Below are 23,161 nucleotides of genomic sequence, written 5' to 3'. Positions count from 1 at the left end.
ACACACTAGAATACACTACAGGTCACACACACCCACACACACACTAGAAACCACTAGGTCTCACACACACACACACACACACACTAGAATACACTACAGGTCACACACACCCACACACACACTAGAAACCACTAGGTCTCACACACACACTAGAATACACTACAGGTCTCACACTTACACACACACTAGAAACCACTAGGTCTCACACACACACTAGAATACACTACAGGTCTCACACTTACACACACGCTAGAAACCACTAGGTCTCATACACACACACACTAGAATACACTACAGGTCTCACACACACACACACACACACACACTAGAAACCACTAAATGTCTCTCTCACACACACACACACACACACACTAGAAACCACTACAGGTCTCTCTCACACACACAAACACACACACATACACACTAGAATATATGACTGGTCTCAGACAGTATTAGATACAATGAACAATTGGATTGTACAGCAGTAGGCTATAGATCATATACCAGGATTGTTTGGAATCAGATATCTGCCTGTCTCCTCTTTCATTGGGTAAGTGGATTTATATACATTTAAACTGACCCTTTACTATTCTACTACTTTAAATTCCCCACTTAATTCTCTGTTTAAAATGTACATTGTTAACTCAATTTTATTTTCAATGTCATCTCTCATTTCTACATTTTATGATTGTCCATAATTCTTTTATAATTTTCATCACTCCAAATATTGTCATATTAAACCGAATTACACAGTATCACAATTGGCTATGAAGGCAGTGGAAGGAATATAACAAAAATGCACTCACACAAAACAGTACAATTGAGTATCAGAACATTTTGTTCTACAAAATACAACCTTGAAATTGTACACATTTAAAGTATGTTAATAAAGCACTGTAAAGGGAAAACTTTGGAGCTGGTCTTACTGTTATTTTTGTTCCTTTCAAAGCTGTGATGACGATTTGTGATAAACTCCTCCACATTCTTCTCAGCCTGTCTCTGCTTAGCTGCGCGTTCTCTCGGGACCCAGGTGAGCAAGTTGGCCATGGCAGTCAGGCACTTCTCTACCCCTCAGTACTCCCAATTACATGCACAAATGATCTATAACGCGCTGGACATAGCCAGTTACCAGGGAAACATTCTATCCGGAAGCCATGTAATAATGAAGATGTAGATGATAAGTATGACAATAACTCACCTGATAAAAACAATGCCTTTTCTATCCTTGTCCTTGTAACCTGTGCATGCCAGAGCTTTCCAGTGTGAGCTTGTGGGGGAAGATGGCTGACTTCACGGGGGGGTGCGGCTACTGGCAGTTGAGTCCGGACCTCACCATCCCCGCCTTGGAGGAGCTCAGCGTGTGTCTTCACCTCCAGCTGCACGTCGGGACACCGGCGTGGACAGCCTTTGTATACCGCCACCCTGATGGTCAGCGGACCGAGCTGGGCCTGGAGGGTCAGGAGGGCCTGGTCCACGCTTGGCTGTTTGGGGTACGCCGGTCCGCCCTGGTCCACCTGCCCATCGGCCACTGGCACTACATCTGCTTGACGTGGTCCGGGACGTCTCAACCGCCGACCCTCTATGTCAACGGGACCAGCTTGGAATTGGCAGCCCATGTCGCCGATCCGCTCCCGTCCCCTCTGGGGTACAGGCTGGCCTCCAACGGCACGCTTACTCTTGGGGTCTCCCACTACTTGGCCCGAGGGGAGATGCTCGTGGAGAATGGGACCAACTTGATTGGCCGTGTGTCCCTGTTCCGCATGTGGGGACAGGCTCACACTCCCGAGCAGGTGTCTGGGCTGAACTGCACAGAGGGGAATAAGGTACGCTGGGATGCTGTTGACTGGCTCACCCAGAGCTGCCCTCCCGTCCCAGACTCCCATCTACACTGTGGTGAGGGCAGGAGACTATTTTAATTTTATATCCCTTTTGATTGTCTGTAATAAATGTGCATTGAATATGATTGTGCACGGAATAGTTTATTGGTGTCGGCTGTTATGAGCAAGCTTCCAGTCATCGATCCACATCTTTGGTGACCTCCTGGGATGTTCCTGTTATACGTATGGACCGAAGTTCAAATATTGATCTTGTGTCCTCATTTCAATGAGAAACAATCACATGGTGCTTAAAAAAAAACATCAAAGCTCTTTTTAGTGCATTGGGAGATCTGTAAAATATGCAGTCACAAGATACAGGGTGAATGTGCTAAACCGCAATGGAATGCTCCACTATCTTGTCAATTGCTACTCTTCCATGACCTGATTTTTATAATTTCTTTCAGCCTGGTCTTTATATGAGGTTAAATTGAAAATCACCATCATCCGTTCAGATGGAGACAGCACAGATGTATACAAGGCCAGAGACCTGGCACATCAATGGGTAAGCGACTGTTTCACATTTCACTCACTGTTGCACATTGCTTAAAATGATCTGGAGATTTCACAGCATATGTCCCCCATTTTGATGACACCATTACTCTTTATTTCTTTTCAGCTCAGATTGGTATTACCACTCAGCACATATCATTTGTACAGAGTCTCCGTGGTAGTGTCTACCAGGTAAGAAAATACCCAAATACACAATTTGTCCCAATATATAGTGGAATAATGTATATAAACACTCTTTCACCTTCAATACAGTCCATTGGACCATGCTTACAGTGGCGATGAGACAAAGTTGGAAGAAGTAAGTGTCAAATTTGATTGGAATTATACAACAATTATATGTGTCATAGGTATCTATGATGACCTGTGCAAACGTTTTGAGCACAGATAATTACATGTACTTCAATTCACATTGTCCAGGAGAAAGCTGTGCATAACGCCCCACAAGCTGCAAGCCAGTAAGACATACTTGACTGGTGGTATTAATAAGTTTCCCTTTAAATTGAATTGGTGTCTTTAAAATGTATGTTGTCTAATCACCGTTGCATCACCACACAGCTTTGAATGCCTGGTTCACCTCAATGTGATCCCGAGCTCCGATGTCAGTTCAGTGCAGAAAGAAGTCTCTCAGCTGCTGAACACACCTCAAATCATGGAAAAGACACAGCTTTTGGCAAACAGCAAAAGCATCCAAGTGAATGCAGTAGGTAAGACAAACCATTCCAAAAGTTCTCCCAGCTCTGGAGAGAAAGTTATAGCTTACTAGAGAGGCATTAGCTGTTGACCTGAGTTTTTCGTTTGACATTTTAGTTTTGCAGACGTCTTATCCAGAGCGACTTACATTTACTGCATATATTTTAATATAGCTATATGGAAGAACCATGTAACTCAGTAGTAGTAAATACCAGCTAATCAATGAAGTAGCTATCAGAATAGTCAGTGCTACAAGGAAGATTCAATAACTAATAATGAACATTGCAAGCAAGTTCACAAAGAAAATTGTGTTTGCTGAGTTATTTTAGACACTTCTAGCCTCAAGGTAAGTTATTTTAGGGACTAGCCTCGATTGGTAACTGGTTCCACCATTGGGGTGCAAGTTCAGATCACATGGTCAGAAGGAATCCTGGCCCTAGAGATTATAGGGAAGAGAGAAGCCGTCAAAGCTGAACGGTTCCACTGTGATGATGATTGAAGGTTTCTGTCCCCAGAGGACTTTCCCCCAGCCACTGTGAGTCCCCTCATCACCTCAACTGTAAACCTCAGTGCCACCACTGATTTCACACCTTCAGGTTAGCCATTACTTGAACAGTCAACCCAGTTTCAAATGTAATATATTATTGTATGTGCCAAACTCCTCAATGTTGTCCTTCATTCCAGACATACTTTTTGAGGTAAATGGGAACGTGACCTTTACCGGCTCCTGTGATGATCCTGGACTTTCTGTCATTACATGGGTGTGTGAGCTGAAAATACTGCCTTTCTTCAGACAAATGCTCAATCTAGTCTGGACAAACCTGTGTTACTGATCCATTGCTTCTTCTGTGTAACTTTCAGCTGGATTACATTCTACCGCCTGAGATGTCTCTTCTGACCTTAAAAATTATTGGAAAAACATACAGGTATGTTTCAGTAAAGCCCTCAATCCTGTATAATGCATTTGGATTCCTGCCTGTCTCTAACCCAGTTTTCAGCTTATGTAAATGTAATATTTGTTTTGACCTTTTTAATACTATAAGAGTGATTTCTTTTTCTTTTCTCCCAGAAATGGTTTCATGTGGCGATAGAAACAGCTGCATTGGACTAAAATACAAAGTATTTACAGGTCATTATAGAGTATCATACAAATAAGCATGTGTTTTGTCTTCCAGAGGGCCGCATCCAACACCACAACCAGACAGGGTTGATTCTAATCAGGTATGTATTGGACAAATGACATACTTTATTATTAGTATTACCATGGTGTTAATAGGTTGCATCTCTATCAGTCACATCATTTCCATGGTCACGAACAGTCTATTGGCACCTTATCAATATAGATGACCAGGAGTTGAACAGAGCTAATGACTTTAAACAGGCATTAATTACAGTTTAGTCTAAATTACACTATGGGGGATTGGAAATATAACAACATGGCTAATGTATGCTAATATTTAGTAGAAAAAAACATTGCCAACATAATCATATTATGAAATGTACTTTGACAGATAGCAATATTGTTATTAGCAAGCAAAATCTGTCAAGACTTGTTAAAAATGCTAATGTAAGTTTGTTCAAATTGAGTGGACTCCCCTTATTATATTAACTAACTAGTAAACATTTTACTGAATCTAAAATCTATTTGGTAACATCAAAATTCTAACAAAGGGTCATCATCATCATTTTCTTCCGCTTATCCCGGGGCCGGGTCACGGGGGCAGCAATCTAAGCAGAGATGCCCAGACTTCCCTCTCCCTAGACACTTCCTCCAGCTCTTCTGGGGGGACACCGAGGCGTTCCCAGGCCAGCAGGGAGACATAGTCCCTCCAGTGTGTCTTAGGTCTTCCCCGGGGTCTCCTCCCGGTGGGACGGGCCCATCCCAGGAAGGCGTTCCGGAGGCATCCGAAACAGATGCCCAAGCCACCTCAGCTGACCCCTCTCGATGTGGAGGAGCAGCGGCTTTACTCGGGTGACCGAGCTTTTCACCCTATCTCTAAGGCATCGCCCAGCCACCCTGCGGAGAAAGCTCATTTCGGCCGCCTGTATCCGGGATCTTGTCCTAAGCTCATGACCATAGGTGAGAGTAGGAACGTAGATTGACCGGTAAATCGAAAGCTTTGCCTTGCGGCTCAGCTCATTGTTCACCACGACAGACCCATACATCGACTGCATTACTGCAGAAGCTGCACTGATCCGTCTGTCAATCTCCCGTTCCATCCTTCCATCACTCGTGAACAAGACCCCTAGATACTTAAACTCCTCCACTTGAGGCAGGCACTCTCCACCAACCTGAAGTGGGCAAGCCACCCTTTTCCGACTGAGGACCATGGCCTCGGATTTGGAGGTACTGATTCTCATCCCCACCGCTTCACACTCGGCTGCAAACAGTCCCAGTGCATGCTGAAGTTCCTGGTTTGAAGGGGCCAACACGACAACATCATCTGCAAAGAGCAGAGACGAAATCGTGTGGTCCCCAAACCTGACACCCTCCGGCCCCTAGCTGCGCCTAGAAATTCTGTCCATAAAAATTACGAACAGAACCGGCGACAAAGGGCAGCCCTGCCAGAGTCCGGAGTGCACTGGGAACAAGTCTGACTTACTGCCGGCAATGAGGACCAAGCTCCTGCATCGGTCGTACATGGACCTGACAGCCCTTAGCAAAGGACCCAGGACCCCATATTCCCGAAGCACTCTCCACAGGATGCCGTGAGGGACACAGTCGAATGCCTTCTCCAAATCCACAAAACACATGTGGATTGGTTGTGCAAACTCCCATGAACCCTCCAGCACCCCGTAGAGGGTATAGAGCTGGTCCAGTGTTCCACGGCCCGGACGAAAACCACACTGTTCCTCCTGAATCCGAGGTTCTACTATAGGCTGTATTCTCCTCTCCAGTACCCTGGCATAGACTTTCCCGGGGAGGCTGAGAAGTGTTAATGCCTCCACAACCACCCGGGCTGCAGTCCGCTTGGCCTGCCGGTACCCGTCAGCTGCCTCAAGAGTCCCACAAGCCAACCAGGCCTGATAGGACTCCTTCTTCAGCTTGATGGCATCCCTTACATCCGGTATCTACCACCAGGTTCGGGGATGGCCGCCTCGACAGGCACCGGAGACCTTGCGGCCACAGCTCCGAGTGTCCGCTTCGACAACGGCGGTGGAGAACATGGTCCACTCGGACTCAATATCTCCAGCCTCCCTCGGGATCCAGTCGAAGCTCTACCGGAGGTGGGAGTTTAAGATCTCTCTGACAGGAGACTCGGCCAGACGTTCCCAGCAGACGCTTACAGTACGCTTGGGCCTGCCGAGTCTGTCCAGCTTCCTCCCCCGCCATCGGATCCAATTCACCACCAGGTGGTGATCAGTTGACAGCTCCGCCCATCTCTTCACCCGAGTGTCCAAGACATACGGCCGCAGGTCAGATGAAATGACAACAAAGTTGATCATCGACCTACGGCCTAGGGTGTCCCGGTGCCACGTGCACTGATGGACACCCTTATGCTTGAACATGGTGTTCGTTATGGACAAACTGTGACTAGCACAGAAGTCCAATAACTGAACACCGCTCGGGTTCAGATCAGGGGGGCCGTTCCTCCCAATCACGCCGTTCCAGGTGTCACTGTCGTTGCCCACGTGGGCTTTGAAGTCCCCCAGTAGAACGATGGAGTCCATCGTTCCATTTTCCAGCACCCCTACCAGAGACTCCAAGAAGGTCGGGTACTCTGCACTGCCGTTCGGCCTCTAGGCACAAACAACAGTGAGAGACCTATCCCCGACCCATAGGCGCAGGGAAACGACCCTCTCGTTCACCGGTGTAAACTCCAACAAATGGCGGCAGAGCTGGGGAGCTATAAGCAAATCCACACCAGCCCGCCGCCTCTCACCATGGGCAACTCCAGAGTGGTGAAGAGTCCATCCTCTCTCAAGGAGTGTGGTTCCAGAGCCCAAGCCGTGCGTAGAGGTGAACCTGACTACCTCTAGTCGGAACCTCTCAACCTCACGCACAATCTCATGCTCCTTCCCCGCCAGCAAGGTGACATTCCACGTCCCTAGAGCTAGTTTCCGTGTCCAGAGATCGGGTTGTCTAGGCCCCCGCCTTCGACTGCCGCCCGATCCTCTCCGCACCGGCCCCTTATGGTCCCTCCTGCAGGTGGTGAGCCCACGGGAAGGCAGCCCCACGTCGCTCCTTCGGGCTGAGCCCGGCCGGGCCCCATGGGGAAAGGCCCGGCCACCAGGCACCCGCATACGAGCCCCGGCTGCGCCATACCGGGCGATGTCACGGACCTCAAAATTTTTCTCCTCATTAAAGGGTTTTGAACCGCTCTTAGTCTGATCCATCGCCTAGGACCTGTTTGCCTTGAGAGACCCTACCAGGGCCATATAGCCCCAGACAACATAGCTCCTAGGGTCACTCGGGTACTCAAACTCCTCCACCACGTTAAGGTGGCAGTTCATGGAGGGGGCTAACAAAGGGTTTATCTACTAATTATTAGAATTTTTTAGAGATAGTATTTTCAAGCCTTACTAATGCCCTTTACACCAAATATGAATCAGCTCCCACTGAGGATGCGTTGAGTACAATACTTAGCTGGACATCAGCCCAAAAACAAAGGTTAAAATGGTATTGTAATAACAAATCTACGATCACTGTAAAAAAAATGCTTTAAGGAAAAATGTGTTGGGAATGATTACAAATAATTCCTTTGGAATGCTAACCTGTACTATATATAACTTTTATTGTGTCGTTGAGGCAGCAGGGAATTAAACTGAGGGAGGTTACCATATTAGTGTTGAACATGTAGACTACTTTGACTTTCTGCTGAAACACTTTAAGAAATGTGTGCACTAAACAGTGTAATTCTGTCTTATAGCCTTCTGTGGTCAACATTTCAAGGTATAAACATTCAAATAATTACCATAAAAGATTCAGACACAAATAGTGAACAAACTAATCACTACACGTCAAATATAAATATGAAGTTGTTTGGAGCACAAAGGAAATTAATTTCCCCCACCCATCGATCCACAGATACGGCTGCCTGTTCCAACTGCTGGTGACAACAACCTCAAGCCAGGAGGAGACAAAGACAAAAATCCGTAACCTCCTGGAGGCGGATTACACAGATAAAGTCATAACCATACTACTGCATTTTAAGGACATCAATATTCGTCATATTGGTATGCTTCACTTTGATGGACACATGAAAATCCAATTTAAAGCACTGGTATTGTCTTTAAAAGAGATGGTGGGTGGGTAGAACCAGAATAACTGTTATGTCGGAGTTGTGGGTGAGTTGATGTTTCATTTTCCTTGTCCCCCCAGCGCTAGGGAATTGTAATAAGACTCGACACCAGACCCGACAGGGCCTGTTTGAATGGCCGATCACCACGGCTCTTCAGACTGCTAAGCAGCCATGTCAGGGAGACCGCAACAAGACCGCTAGCAGACAGTGGTGAGACAGTCAACATAACATGTAGTAATTATTTGTCCTACATCAGTGGTTCCCCACCAGGGTACCTTAAAAGACTCATGAGACTGGTAAAAGTCAAATGGTTCTCAGTATACAGCAAAAGGTTGGGAACCACCTACATTATGGAAACTCATGACAGATTGCATAGGTAAACAGCTTTGCTGACCTATAATGTTGTCTCTCGTTGAGCAGTTAAGTTGTAGAGAGGTATTGCTTCTGTCTCATTAGATTTTACAGCGTATTTAATTTTGCTGTCAGAGACTGCACTGCTCTCGACATAATGACCAAGCAATTTCTCTTTAACACTAGAATAGGGCTGTATGCACTGCACATTTATGACAAAATCAATCAATGACAGCAATGTCCTGCAATAAAAACATGAAACTGTACAAGATAATAAGCAGAGATAAAACGTAAATGTGAAGCATAATCAATGTTGTCATGGCTGCCAAGTACTATGTTCAAGTGATGTGACATTGCTTGTATCCCAGAAATGTATTTGCATCCATAATGATAGGCCTACGTACTGTTTAATGTAAGACAGAACATAATTGAATTGTAGTTTGTATACCCTTAATAACAATAAACTAAAATGATGTTATAAAATTAGAATCATTCCAATATTAAGGTATATTTTATTAAAAACATGGAAAGTATTCTATACAAAATGTTAATATTAAAATTTTAATAGACATTTTAAGAGCTATATTTTTCATTATGGCAATTTTTGATTGTCATAAGAAAATTGGTAAATGCGTAACTCTGACCAAGGGTCTTGGTCAGAGTACATGGAGACAGAGCTGTTTGGCCATGCAAAGGGATGGGTTTGGTGTTGAAATTAGATGAATGAACAGAAAATAACCCCATACATACTGTAAAATATGGTAATGGGCCTTAAATGTTATATGGCTAATTTGCTTTCACTTGTGCTAAAACATCATGAAGTTTAACCAGTATCAGCATATTTTAGCCAATACCCTGGTTGCTTCTAACCCAAACCGCACCTAATAACCCACAAACAAATGTGTCATTGGCTACAAATTCAACATGTTGCAATGGCTATATCAGTCTTCTGGACATAAAACCCATTAAAAACATGTGGTTTGAATTGAAAAGGAGAGGCAAGGGAAGACAATGGATTTTAAGGATTTGGAAGGATTTTGTATGGAGAACCAAGATCCCTTCCAACGCGACCTCCATAAAACATTTCAGAAAAAAGCTCAGTGTGGTGACTCACTGAAAGGAATTTACATCAGGGGAGTATACCATTTTGGCCCTATCCTTTTTATTGAAATATCTACTAGTCTCTTAAACAAAATCTCTTTCTCTGAGTAGTTTAATTACAACGTAGTAATATAATTTCATTTTCTTTATCTTTATTAACTATGTATTACTTTACTCACATTGTATTATCCTACTTTTATGTGTAGCTAAATATTTTCCTGTGTCACAGAAAATGTAAATTAAGATTTACACAAATTCACCTTTTTCGTTGACTTTATTGAATGTCAAAGCACCAGATGGAAGAAATGTCCTACTTCATCAAATGAAAAAGTATTTACAGTGGAATTTCCTAAAATCAAAACCAGTTCACAGAAAAAAAAAACACTTATAACTCACCAAATTAATCAACATTAAATTAATCAAAAATCATTTATAAGATTCAACATCTGAACTACTGGCCATGACAGTGCCATGTTAATTGAAAAACCAGAAAAGAAACCAGGCAAGCCTAGTTCAGCCAGCCCGCAATTAAAAGTGATACCTGTTGTTGCCCTCACTGTACTCAAACCTAGGTCTCCCACATGAGAACCAGTGTCCTTAACCACTACACCACAGCGCTATACATTTGCCCAGTGTTGGTATAGCATCTCGACATTAGAAAATGTTAACATCATGGCAAGTTTAAATATTTCGCTAGACACCATTAAACGTTGTGTTAAACTGACTAACGTTTCTTATTAAGTTTACCTCCACCACAAATAGCATCTATGAAATGTATGGCTTTTGCCACTGGCTGTTTTAACAGCCTATTAGCCAGTAATAGGCTTACTGGTATCTACTAACTAACTACTTGGAATAGTCTAAGAATTTAGCAATTGCTAGCAAAACTGTTATTTAATTTCATTGCATGACATTAATACAATAAATGTCAATATGGGTGATGATAACTGACTTTCTCGTCAAGTGAAAAGACGAGACAATCGTGGAAAGTTTTTTGTCTATCTTGACCTAAAAAGCATGAATGGATGCATACTTCGAAAATCCACCAGAAATAGTTGCAATATAACTGCAAACAGTTTTATTTTAGGCTTACTACAATATAGCTACTGTATTGAAGGTTGTATCCAGCAAAGTTTCTGCGACGAGATTCAAACGGGGGACCTATTGTTTGCCGGTCCGCGTCTCTAACCACTATGCTATTTGACAAGGGGTAGTCAGTCAGTCAGTCAGTAAGAGACATTCCCTCTTCTGGGCCGGCTCTGCTTACACGGTCTGGCAATAAGGCAGCTAATATTATAGAAGGGACTACAGAGTATCATAATCATTGACCTTGCTTTGTTCTCTGTTTGATCCTGGGTGGCTCTCTCCGGCTGACAGTCAGTTAGGTTATCCAATCATTTGGATGCTTCCAGATCTGAAGCAGTGCCCATTTGTGGTTGAGACCATTCCGGACCTAGACAAAATTGAAGTTACTCCTGGTGAGTTGAGTTTGCTGTGTCAAAGGCTGTGTCATTTAGAGGAGGCAAAGTGTCTTTGGCCATGATAATTAAAGTGTTATTACATTTGCTGTTTTTAGAAAATGCTATGGATGTGGTGGAGATGATCGAGAGCCTGCTGAAGGATGATCCAGACCTTAACTGCACTGAACTTGGCACAATTCTGAATAAACTTGAAGAAATTGTTTTCATTAGCTGCATGACTCCTCCACTTGGAAAAGCTATCATCGACATAATCTCATACATCTTGGAGTCTAAAAGCCACCTACAGCCTGTAACCAACCAGTGAGTTGTTCCTCTCTATACAGCTCAACCCTGCAACACAGATAAAGAGCATGGCAAATTGGCCAGTGATACGTAATGTGGATTTATTGGACACACTTGTGTTCAAGTGTTGGCATCTTCAGCATGTATGTAATTGCAATAGTGATATGGTCCTAACATGTAATTCAGTTGGGTCAAGTCAGACTACTTCTGGTAACTTTTCCATAATTCCAAAGCTTTCCTGAGATTGCAGGAAATCTGCAATCCAGGATATATTGGGAAAAGTTCCAAACCTCCTGCTGCCCAATCTAAGGCCTGATGTTGATATGAAGCTTGTTGAGAGAATGCTAAGAGTCTGCAAAGCTGTCATCAAGGAAAAGGATGGCTACTCTGAAGGAAAGAAAATATAAATGTATTTGATTTGTTAAACACTGATTTGGTTATTGCATGATTCCAAATGTGTTCTTTCATAATTTTGGCATTGTCACCATTATACAAAAAAAATTTTAATAGTAAAAATACAGAAATACCCTTAGAAGGTGTGTCCAAACTTTTGACTGGAACTGTACAGCTATATACAGTGGGGAGAACAAGTGTTACACTGCCGATTTTGCAGGTTTTCCCACTTACAAAGCATGTAGAAGACTGTAATTTTTATCATTGGTACTCTTCAACTGTGAGTGACGGAATCAAAAACCAAAATCCAGAAAATCACATTGTATGATTTTTAAGTAATTAATTTGCATTTTATTGCGTGACCTAAGTATTTGATACATCAGAAAAGCAGAACTTAATGATTGGTACAGAAACCTTTGTTTGCAATTACAGAGATCATACGTTTCCTGTAGTTCTTGACCAGGTTTGCACACACTGCAGCAGGGATTTTGGCCCACTCCTCCATACAGACCTTCTCCAGATCCTTCAGGTTTCAGGGCTGTCACTGGGCAATATGGATTTTCAGCTCCCTCCAAAGATTTTCTATTGGGTTCAGATCTGGAGACTGGCTAGGCCACTCCAGGACCTTGAGATGCTTCTTACGGAGCCACTCCTTAGTTGCCCTGGCTATGTGTTTCAGGTTGTTGCCATGCTGGAAGAACCAGCCACGACCCATCTTCAATGCTCTTACTAAGGGAAGGAGGTTGTTGGCCAAGATCTTGCAATACATGGCCCCATCCATCCTCCCCTCAATGCGGTGTAGTTGTCCTGTCCCCTTTGCAGAAAAGCATCCCCAAAGAATGATGTTTCCACCTCCATGTTTCACAGTTGGGATGGTGTTCTTGGGGTTGTACTCATCCTTCTTCTTCCTCCAAACATGGCGAGTGGAGTTTAGACCAAAAAGCTCTATTTTTGTCTCATCAGACCACATTACCATCTCCCATTCCTCCTCTGGATCATCCATATGGTCATTGGCAAAATTCAGACGGGCCTGGACATGCGCTGGCTTGAGCAGGGGGACCTTGAGTGCGCTGCAGGATTTTAATCCATGACGGCATAGTGTGTTACTAATGGTTTTGTTTTGAGTGAAAAACAGGAGGGCTTCTAAGAAAAACTAACAGGTCTGTGAGAGCCGGAATTCTTACTGGTTGGTAGGTGATCAAATACTTATGTCATGCAATAAAATGCAAATTCATTATTTACAAATCATACAATGTGATTGTAGTTAACACTGTCAGTGTTGATTCGCGACTGGAGATTTTGCAGTGTGGTTAAAAAAATTAAGTTGCAAACCTAACAAGGCTTTTTTAAAACCAATTTAGGCCAGTCACGCATGTTCTGGCCTAGAATCCACACTAGCGTAGCAATATAGATATGGTTCCAGTTGTTTGAGTGGATAACGTGTGTCTTTCAATCTCTGCCTGCTCTCCTTTTTCTGCAGAATCCTGAACATTACAGAGATGGTTGGCGACAAGATGTCTTGTGTTGACCAGACAAATTACACTTTGATTGCTTATGGTTTAGCGATCACTGCGGTCAATGTAGACCCTGTTAATTTTCAAAGCCTTACTTTTGGGGTCTTGTTTGCTTCAGAGAGCCTAAACCCTGAGGTTAGCACTAAAAGACTGACATGCATTTACCAATGTATCTTTTTTGGCAAAAGCTGATATAATAACTATAAATAACTATAGTAAAAATATAATTACATAATTAGAAAAATCTGTTCTGATTATGGCCTTAATCTTGGTGTTATAGATTTATCTCAACAAGGATCCATTCCAGGGGACGGTTGCATTCATCTCCCTACCCTCAGCTTTGAAGTACAGCTTTCCTCAACACAGTGGAGCCCAGCCCCGAATTCAGTTCCAGTTTTATGGAGTCCCAACTCTCTTTATGGTAATGGGACCATCTTTATTACATCATATAACTTTTTTGCATAATAAAATGGAAGTAAATTACAATCTGTAATATATTTCCCTTCAGAACAACCAGACTGAGAAGATCCTGAACACATTTGTGGTGTCGGCCAGTGTCACCAATGCCAGTGGTCCAATTAAGGACCTGGAGAAGGATGTTGAGGTGACGCTGCATCACCTGCAGTCAAATCCAGTAAGAGGAACACTGTAAATCAATTCTACAACCACTAGTAAAAACTAAACATATAACCCATATGTTGCTGTCTGATCTGATGTTTGTTTTATGTTGAAGCTTGGCAAAGAGGTGCAGTGTGTTTACTGGGACTTCAATCAAAATGGTAGGTCCGATTATGGGGATAATCAGACAAACTGAATCTCTCATATCGAGGAAGGCGTATTACTCATAGTTCATTTGTGTAGTGTCTGTTATAGCGGAGGAATGGGGTAGTTAACATATTTTCTCTCTTTAACCACAGAAGGAAAAGGAGGATGGAACCGGAATGGATGTAGGCTGCACAACACCAGCGTTGACTACACTACGTGCCTGTGTGATCACCTCACTCATTTTGGAGTACTTTTGGTAATTAAACTCTTTTCAACAGACCAACTGTGGTTTAATTTAACATTTTGACGTTTACACAAACCTTTTGATGACCAAAATGTCGTCTACCCCGCTGTCCCTCCTCGTATTACAGGACATATCCAGAACGCAAATCGACAAACAAAATGAGGGAATTCTGACCCTAATCACTTATCTGGGCTGTGGCGTGTCTTCTGTCTTCCTGGGAGTCACCGTGCTAACATACACAGCATTTGAGTAAGAATCAGTCGAGGTATACTTTGTTTCTGGAGTGGCACTGTCACCTGCTGTTGCTTTTTGACAATTTGCATGGACCCTTGTGTCGTACTGGACAAATAGTTGTTTTTCCAGATGGTATTAAAGGTGTGCTCCCATCACGTGATCAGCCCACTGAAAGTACCAAGCTCCATCAAAAACACACTGTTCTAAAAAGGTGATCTCACCTTGCTCCAGACATATCACCACCAATCTGAATCAAAATGAGGTTCCGGTGTGCAGCAGGTCGTTTGGGGAAGGGGATCCACTTCTCTCTGTTTTAATATGCAAGAATCAGATAAGTCAAATAAGTCACTCTTATTTTGTCTTTTAAACCAATGAAGGGGTTTGCGAGGTGGTACTTTTTAGCAGTAGCAGAGTAGCAACCAGCCAATTAGGCACAGCAGGTGAAACAGAACCATTGGAGAGGCTGGTGTTGAGCCCCTTAATTAATGTCCTACACACTTCCATCCCATCTCACATACTTCTCATGTTCCACGACAGGAAGATCCGCAGAGACTACCCATCCAAAATCCTCATCAACTTGTCTCTGGCTTTGCTGGGGCTTAATATGGTTTTCCTGGTGAACTCCTGGCTGTCCTCTGTGGGCAGTTATGGGCTCTGTGTGGCGGTTGCTTCCGTGCTGCACTACTTCCTGCTGGCCTCTTTTACATGGATGGGCCTGGAGGCTGTGCACATGTACTTTGCTTTGATCAAGGTCTTCAATGTTTACGTGCCCTCCTACATACTAAAGTTTTGCACTCTAGGCTGGGGTAAGATCGAGTTTGTCCGGTTACAACATTAGGAAAATTGTTTTCTTATCTGTATTTACCCTTAGTGTTATCAATTGAACCATGTTCTCCATCTTCCCTATCCACTTACAGGCATCCCTCTGGTAATATGTTGCTTAGTTCTGGTTTTAAAGAGAGAGTCTTATGGCAGCTCTCTCAACAGCAGGTCTATGGAGCCGCTAGTTAACTCTGAGGCATTGTGAGTGTTTGATTCTTCCTGTTGTCATTTTTATTGTTCCCATTAACTGTCAGTTGATAAGCAGTGTGTTTCCCAACCCTGAATTACATGTACACCACGGTTGATAAGTTTGGGGTCATTTCGACATTTTTCAAAAGAAAAGCTAATATTTTGTCCATTAAAATAACATCAAATTGATTAGAAATAGAGTGTAGTCATTGTTTATGTTGAAAATGACTATTGTAGCTGGAAATGGTGGATTGTCTACCCAGACGTAGAGAGGCCAATTATCAGCAACCACCAGGACCAACTATCCTGTGTTCCAGTGGCACGTTTTGTTTCTAATCCAAGTTTATCAATTTTAAAGGCTAATCATTTGAAAACCCTGTAGCAATTATGTTAGCACAGCTGAAAATGGTTGTGCTGTTTAAAGAAGCAGGAAAACTGGCCTTCTTTAAACTAGTAGAGCAATTTTGAGTTCCATACAGGATCAAAATGGACAGAAACAAATAACATTATTGTGAAAGTCATCAGTCTATACAAAAATGTGTACTACTCCCTTCACAGAATGGTGCAAACTGTCTCTAACCAGAATAGAAAGAGGAGTGGGAGGCCCCGGTGCACAACTGAGCAAGAGGACAAATACATTAGAATGTCTAGTTTGAAAAACAGACACTTCACAGGTCCTCAGCGAGCAACTTCATTAAACACTACATGCAAAACACAAGTCACAATGTCTACAGAGAATACACGACTCTGGGATGCTGGCCTTCTATGCAGAATTGCAAAGAAAAAGTCATACCTCAGACTGGCCAATAAAAAAGATTAAGATGGGCAAAAGAACACAGACAAAGAAGATTGGACAAAAGTGTTATGGACTTTGAGATGTTTGGATCACAAAGAATAACATGATGCAGACCAAATGAAAACATGCTGTAGGAGTTCTTCACACCATCTTACAAGCATGGTGGAGGCAATCTGGGGGTGCTTTGGTGGTGGTAAAGTGGGGGATTTGTAAAGGGTAAAGGGGATCTTGAAGAAGGGAAGGCTATCACTACGTTTTGCAATGTCATGCCATACCCTGTGGACAGCAAATGTTTGGAGCCAATTTCCTCTTACAACAGGACAATGACCCAAAGCACAACTCAAAATTATGCAAGAACTATTTAGGGAAAAAGCAGTCAGCTGGTATTCTGTCTATAATGGAGTGGCCAGCACAGTCACCGGATCTCAACCCTATTGAGCTGTTGCAGGAGCAGTTGACCGTATGATACGTAAGAAGTGCCCATCAAGCCAATCCAAATTGTGGGAGGAAGTATGGGGTAAAATCTCTTCAGGTTACCTCTACAAACTGCCAACTAGAATGGCAAAGGTCTGCAAGGCTGTAATTGCAAATGGGGGTTTCTTTGATGAAAGCTAAGTTTGAAGGACACTATTATTTAATTAAAAATCATAATTTCTAAACGTTTCAATGACTACATTTCCTATTCATTTTTGTTATGTTTCCTATTCAAAAAGGTGACCCCTAACTTTTGACCAGTAGTATACAGTGGAGAGAACAAGTATTTGATACACTGCCGATTTTGCAGGTTTTCCTACCTACACAGCATGTAGAGGTCTGTCATTTTTATCATAGGTACACTTCAACTGTGAGAGACGGAATCTAAATCCAGAAAATCACATTGTATGATTTGTAAATAATTAATTTGCGTTTTATTGCATGACATAAGTATTTGATCACCTACCAAGCAGTAAGAATTCCGGCTCTCACAGACCTGTTAGTTTTTCTTTAAGAAGCCCTCCTGTTCTCCACTCAAAACAAAGCCATTAGTAACACACTATACCGTCATGGATTAAAATCCCAAGAACACCACCCCCCCCCCCCCCAAGAACACCATCCCAACCCTGAAGCACGGAGGTGGAAACCTCATACTTTGGGGATGCTTTTCTGCAAAGGGGACAGGACAACTGCACCGTATTGAGGGGAGGATGGATGAGGCCATGTATCGCGAGATCTTGGCCAACAATCTCCTTCCCTCAGTAAGAGCATTGAAGATGGGTTGTGGCTGGGTCTTCCAGCATGACAACGACCAGAAACACACAGCCAGGGCAACTAAGGAGTGGCTCCGTAATAAGCATCTCAAGGTCTTGGAGTGGCCTAGCCAGTCTCCAGACCTAAATCCAATAGAAAATCTTTGGAGGGAGCCGAAAGTCCGTATTGCCCAGCGACAGCCCCGAAACCTGAAGGATCTGGAGAAGGTCTGTATGGAGGAGTGGGCCAAAATCTCTGCTGCAGTGTGTGCAAACCTGGTCAAGAACTACAGGAAACGTATGATCTCTGTAATTGCAAACAAATTAAGTTCTGCTTTTCTGGTGTATCAAATACTTATGTCATGCAATAAAATGCAAATTAATTACTTAAAAATTAAACTAGGTGATTTTCTGAATTTTTGTTTTAGATTCCGTCACTCACAGTTGAAGAATACCTATGATAAAAATTACAGACTTCTACATGCTTTGTAAGTGGGAAAACCTGCAGAATCGGCAGTGTATCAAATACTTGTTCTCCCCACTGTATATGACACAATGTGTGTCAAATGTTACAGTAAAATGTGCCCATCGGAGGACTGTAGAGTCTGCGTTGAGGCTGTTTAACACTAGGTTAATGCAACTTTCTCCTTAAATCAGCTGCTGGATCCAGGATGAGGTGGCTTTTTATGTTTCTGTTGGGGGCTACATCCTGCTGGTGCTGCTGTTCAACACGGCTATCTTTGTGGTGGTCCTGGTTCAGATCCGCCATATGCGGGTTAATCACCCGGTCGGCAATCAGAGTAGCCTCCTTCTACAGGACCTGAAGAGGGTGTCTAGCCTCACCTTCCTGCTGGGTCTTACCTGGACTGTGGCTTTCTTCGCCTGGGGGCCGGTGAAGGTTCCCCTCCTCTACGTCTTCTGTATCCTCAACAGTCTGCAAGGTGAGGGCTGCTGCCAGAGCGAAGTTAAAGTTAGTTTTATAATGGACATTCAGTGGAAATTAATATTCGCATGTCAAAACCAACTAATTTAGGATAACGAAAAGTATGGGTTCTTGATCAGGTGAAGGTGAAACTACAATCCACACTTTTCGATATATTAATCAAAGATTTTGTATATTTTTTAGTTTTTCCAAAATATCATTTTTTATAATGATATTAAAATTAAATAGCGTCTAAGAAAAGTGTGCCATGACAACAAAAGTGCTATTCGGACTTGGGGGAGGATGGGCTACAATCTAAGGCTTTTAGTTTTTAGAAAATTTTTAGCAATTTTTTTTGTTTACCTTTCAAAATTCAGTAGCGTCTACAAAAAGTGTGCCTTGACAAAATGAAATATTTTTAAAAACTAAAAGCCGTAGATTGTAGCCCATCCCCCCCCGAGTTAACATTAATATTAATACCTCCTCCTTTGTTGCCATGTTTATTGTTGTCAACGTATGTCCAGTCAGGTCGAAAATATTTTCTCACCAGACTGTCTCCTTGTGGACATAGCTTTTAAATATATGTTTAGACATGAAATACGCAATGGGGTATGTTAGCAATGCCGCTTGCGTAGCCTTCGTGTACATACATACCTACATGTACAAAACTGTAGCATATTGTTATGGGCAAAAAACATAGGGGATAGAGTACAGGGAATGGAGTATAGGGGATATACGCACCTCAAAATAATTACCACACATAATCATCAAGTATAACACCAAGTCACTTAAACTTCAGGGATATCAGTCTGTCCAGTTAGGAATCATCAGGGATTTTGAATCAACATCACCTGTTTTGGTGCAAATGAAAGTGGCAACAGGTGCACTGGAGAGGCAACAGCAAGACAACCCCCAAAAAGAGAATGGTTTTGCAGGTGGTGGCCAGAGACAATTGCTCTCTCCTTATCCTTCCTGACTGATTCTTCTAGTTTTGCTAGTGGCTTTGTCATTACTGGTAGCATGAGTCATTACCTTCAGCACATTCTGGTTGCACAGGCAGTCCAGCTCTTCCAGGATGGCGCATCCATACGTGCAGTTGCAAGAAGGTTTACTGTGTCTCCCAGTACATTCTCAAGAGCATTGAGGAGATACCAGAAGACAGGCTGTTACACGAAGAGAGCTAGACAGGGCCATAGAAGGGCATCAACCCAGCAGCAGGACCGGTATCTGCTCCTTTGTGTGAGGATGAACAGGTGGAGCACTGCCAGAGCCCTACAAAATGACCTCCAGCAGGCAACTGGTGTGCATATTTCTGACCAAACTGTCAGAAACAGACTCCATGAAAGTGGCATGAGGGCCTGATGTCCTCTAGTGGGACCTGTGCTCACAGCCCAGCACCGTGCAGCTCGATTGGCATTCTCCAGAGAACACCAGAATTGGAAGGTCCGCCATTGGTGCCCTGTTCTTTTCACAGATGAGAACAGGTTCACACTGAGCATGTGACAGACGTGAGAATCTGGAGATGCTGTAGTGAACGTTATGCTGCCTGCCACATCATCCAGCATGACCGGTTTGGTGATGGGTCAGTGATGGTCTGGGGAGGCATATCCTTGGAGGGTCTCACAGACCTCCATGTGCTAGCCAACGGTACCCTGACTGCTGTTAGGTACCAGGATGAAATCCTCAGACCCATCATCAGACCTTACGCTAGTGCAGTGGGCCCTGGGTTCCTCCAGGTGCAGGACAATGCCTGGCCTCACGTTGCCAGTGTGTGTAGGCAGTTTCTGGATGACGAAGGCATTGATGCCATTGACTGGCCTTTGTGTTCCTCAGACCTGAATCCATTTGAGAATGTCTTGGACGTTATGTATCAGTGTATCCACCACCACGTAGCGTCACAGTTTGTCCAGGAGCTTACTGATGCCTGATCCAGGTCTGGGAGGAGATCCCCCAGGACCCATCCACAATCTCATCAAGAGCACGCCCAGACGTTGTTGGGAGTGCATACAGGCACGTGGAGGCCATACACATTACTCAGTCACATTATGAGTTGGAACTCATGTAAGCTGTTTGAAATTCGTGTAAGCCTGTGATTTTAACCCTTTACTTTCATTTTCTGTGTGAGTTTGAATCCAGCCCATCAATCGGTTGGTGATTTTGTTTGCCATTGACTGTTGTTACATCATTTTGTTCTCAACGAATTACACAATGTACAGTAAAGATTTTGATCTTTAATATGTTTCCTTCATCAAGACCCAATGTGTGATTTAAGTGTTCCCATAACTTTTTTGAGCAGTTTAGTATAGGGGATAGAGTTTAGTCTGATGTCAATTGTGTGTTTTAGGGTTCTTTGTATTCCTGTTCCATTGTCTGATGAAGGAGAATGTAAGAAAGCAATGGAGAATCCATTTGTGCTTTGGCCGCTTCAGACTCCAGGACTACTCTGGTAATATAACTACACAGAAAATATAGCCCAAATATTATATGAAATCACACAGTTCCCATCATATATTCCATGATATTAAATTAAACTGCATATTTTGACTACTATCGGAAATAATCAAACATTTGTAAAAATGAAATATATGCTTACATGAAAACAAAAATTGTAGAAATGTATATCTCGTTGTTCAGAGTGGAGCCAGACAGCCACAGCTGCTGCTAAACCAAGGCTTTACCCTCCCGTGCGCATGCCCTCAGTAAGATCCATCAAGTCCAGTTCAACAGACAGCACCTCAGCCTCTTCCAACTCCAGTCAAAGACAAGTGTCCATCAGAAGACCAAACCTGGGTGAGATTACATAGATTTTTTTCCAGCAAAATCTATGTTTTTTGCTTATAATAAAACTCTTATTAAAACTGTATAATTGGTGATTCGAGTTGAACTAGCCTGACTTTTAGTCTCTTCGGTAACATTCCAATCCTAGCGCTACTTGTCATTGACAAACACTTAGTGGAAACAAAAGCTAAAGAGGCAGATTCCCAAGTTACAGCTAGAGTACAAATAATGTTGTTGTTTTTCCCCTGCTGGCAGACCTTGTGTGTAAGAAAAGTTTGGCATTACCACGTGTCCAACTTTACTCCACTCCTCTTCCTGAAAAGAGTGCCCTTGTCCCAGAAGAGGCAAACACTGAGACTTGGCAATACAGATCTCACCCAAGACAACGGCTACCCATTCCTTAATACAGTAGTGTTTGTAGGAATGTTAATTTGTGAGAATTGCATGAAGAGAAACAAAGATTGTAATAAGAAGTAACTTGTTCAATTCTTTTGTGCCATCAGAACACACAGACTTACTTCTGTGAATCATGGCAGCTTTTGCTTTCACTTAATCTGGGTTGTGAATGCACTTCACATCTCCCTAAGAGAGTAGCTTAAAATATAATAAAGCACAATGTAGGCCATAATATAAATAAAAAAATGTAATGTCTGCTGTGGAGCAAATTAAAATAAAGTGATTTGGGATGATGTTTGGGATGATGATGCCCTGATGTCCAGAACCATGCATACTGATGACTATGAATATGACTAAGTATAATTGCAAAACTGAAAATAAATTAAATTGACTGCAACCTTTTGAAAATAGAATTGTGTGTGTCAAAGTATTATGTCAGATTAAATAAAATAAAAATGTGTGCTTTAAATGTTTGAATGGAAGCCCCAGTCAGTATGTTGTTGGTACAGTATGTATGAGTATTGATTGCCATACGAGGCTTCATTAGCGTTATTTTAGCAGCAGGATATTATGCCCTCAGCACTCACAATAAAAGCCATAATTGAAATGTATAAGGCAATATAGTTAACAATCTAGTCTGTGAAAAAGAACAGACAAGAATAACATTGGAACAGACATTAAACATAGAATGTACAGACTAGATTGTTAACTATATTAACTTATACATTTCAATGATGGCTTTTATTTTGAAAAAGGAAATCTGAGTTAGAACTGCTAGCATAATAACCTGCTGCTAGAAGAACGGTAATGAAGCCTCGAATGGCCATCACTATGAGGGCATCAAGTGAGATGTTCACTACTTCCCCTTGCGGCCAGATGTGCCTTGACGTTTATGGTGAGAGCTAGTAATGGCCATTCGAGGCTTCATTAGTGTAATTTTTGCAGCAGGATATTACACTGGCAACACTCAGATTTTCTTTATAACAATAAAAGCCATAATTGAAATGTATAAGGCAATATAGTTAACAATCTAGTCTGTGAAAAAGAAAAGACAAGAATAACATAGGAACAGACATTAAACATAAAATGTACAGACTAGATTGTTAACTACATTACCTTATATATCTCAATGATGGCTTTTATTTTGAAAAAGGAAATCTGAGTTAGAACTGCTAGCATAATATCCTGCTGCTAGAAGAACGGTAATGAAGCCTCGAATGGAGTAGTGTCATGCTGGCAACATTAGAGATTACGTAGAAGCCGTAGAAACAATAAGTATTGTTTCTACGTAATTGTGGTCAATGGGATGGGAGGATAGAAATGCCAGCAACATTTGCAAATACACAG

The 23,161-nt window shown here is 42.6% G+C and overlaps 2 protein-coding genes across 3 annotated transcripts; both read left to right on the top strand.

Annotated features, from left to right (window-relative positions):
* The first annotated feature begins 429 nt into the window (after positions 1-429).
* On the top strand, positions 430-2,130 carry LOC109615987 (adhesion G-protein coupled receptor G4-like). 2 transcript variants are annotated; one of them, XM_020048638.2, is made up of 3 exons: positions 430-550; positions 950-1,030; positions 1,252-2,130. In XM_020048638.2, exons 2-3 carry the CDS (start codon positions 955-957, stop codon positions 1,914-1,916), a joined length of 741 nt encoding a protein of 246 aa, XP_019904197.1. In that variant the 5' UTR covers positions 430-550; positions 950-954; the 3' UTR covers positions 1,917-2,130. The 2 variants fall into 2 exon arrangements, with proteins under 2 accessions (XP_019904197.1, XP_019904198.1); XM_020048639.2 differs by lacking the exon at positions 430-550 and having other exon boundaries at positions 932-1,030.
* A 138-nt stretch (positions 2,131-2,268) lies between these two features.
* On the top strand, positions 2,269-22,232 carry LOC105029576 (adhesion G-protein coupled receptor G4). The gene is made up of 26 exons (XM_010903005.3): positions 2,269-2,379; positions 2,494-2,558; positions 2,640-2,685; positions 2,805-2,842; positions 2,943-3,091; positions 3,593-3,673; positions 3,762-3,838; positions 3,939-4,003; positions 4,253-4,298; positions 7,949-7,971; positions 8,107-8,255; positions 8,401-8,530; positions 11,150-11,250; positions 11,349-11,553; positions 13,409-13,577; positions 13,723-13,863; positions 13,951-14,076; positions 14,176-14,221; positions 14,360-14,463; positions 14,579-14,700; positions 15,223-15,491; positions 15,603-15,708; positions 18,376-18,659; positions 20,985-21,086; positions 21,275-21,430; positions 21,674-22,232. Exons 5-26 carry the CDS (start codon positions 3,037-3,039, stop codon positions 21,820-21,822), a joined length of 2,706 nt encoding a protein of 901 aa, XP_010901307.3. The 5' UTR covers positions 2,269-2,379; positions 2,494-2,558; positions 2,640-2,685; positions 2,805-2,842; positions 2,943-3,036; the 3' UTR covers positions 21,823-22,232.
* Positions 22,233-23,161: the final 929 nt, after the last annotated feature.

The sequence above is a fragment of the Esox lucius genome, chromosome 7, assembly GCF_011004845.1.
Source record: "Esox lucius isolate fEsoLuc1 chromosome 7, fEsoLuc1.pri, whole genome shotgun sequence".
NCBI classification, from domain to species: Eukaryota; Metazoa; Chordata; class Actinopteri; order Esociformes; family Esocidae; genus Esox; species Esox lucius.
The sequence above is the reverse complement of the archived record's forward strand: the minus strand, read 5'-3'. Positions and strand labels throughout refer to the sequence as shown.

What these genes read in the sequence shown, in the direction of transcription:
- LOC109615987 (XM_020048638.2), top strand. Translation starts at nt 955, where the DNA reads ATGACGATTTGTGATAAACTCCTCCACATTCTTCTCAGCCTGTCTCTG. An exon ending in CGCGTTCTCTCGGGACCCAG is followed by an intron (nt 1,031 to 1,251) that starts GTGAGCAAGTTG and finishes TGTGCATGCCAG; the next exon opens with AGCTTTCCAGTGTGAGCTTG.
- LOC105029576 (XM_010903005.3), top strand. Translation starts at nt 3,037, where the DNA reads ATGGAAAAGACACAGCTTTTGGCAAACAGCAAAAGCATCCAAGTGAAT. An exon ending in GACTTTCTGTCATTACATGG is followed by an intron (nt 3,839 to 3,938) that starts GTGTGTGAGCTG and finishes TGTAACTTTCAG; the next exon opens with CTGGATTACATTCTACCGCC. An exon ending in CTACAGCCTGTAACCAACCA is followed by an intron (nt 11,554 to 13,408) that starts GTGAGTTGTTCC and finishes CTTTTTCTGCAG; the next exon opens with AATCCTGAACATTACAGAGA.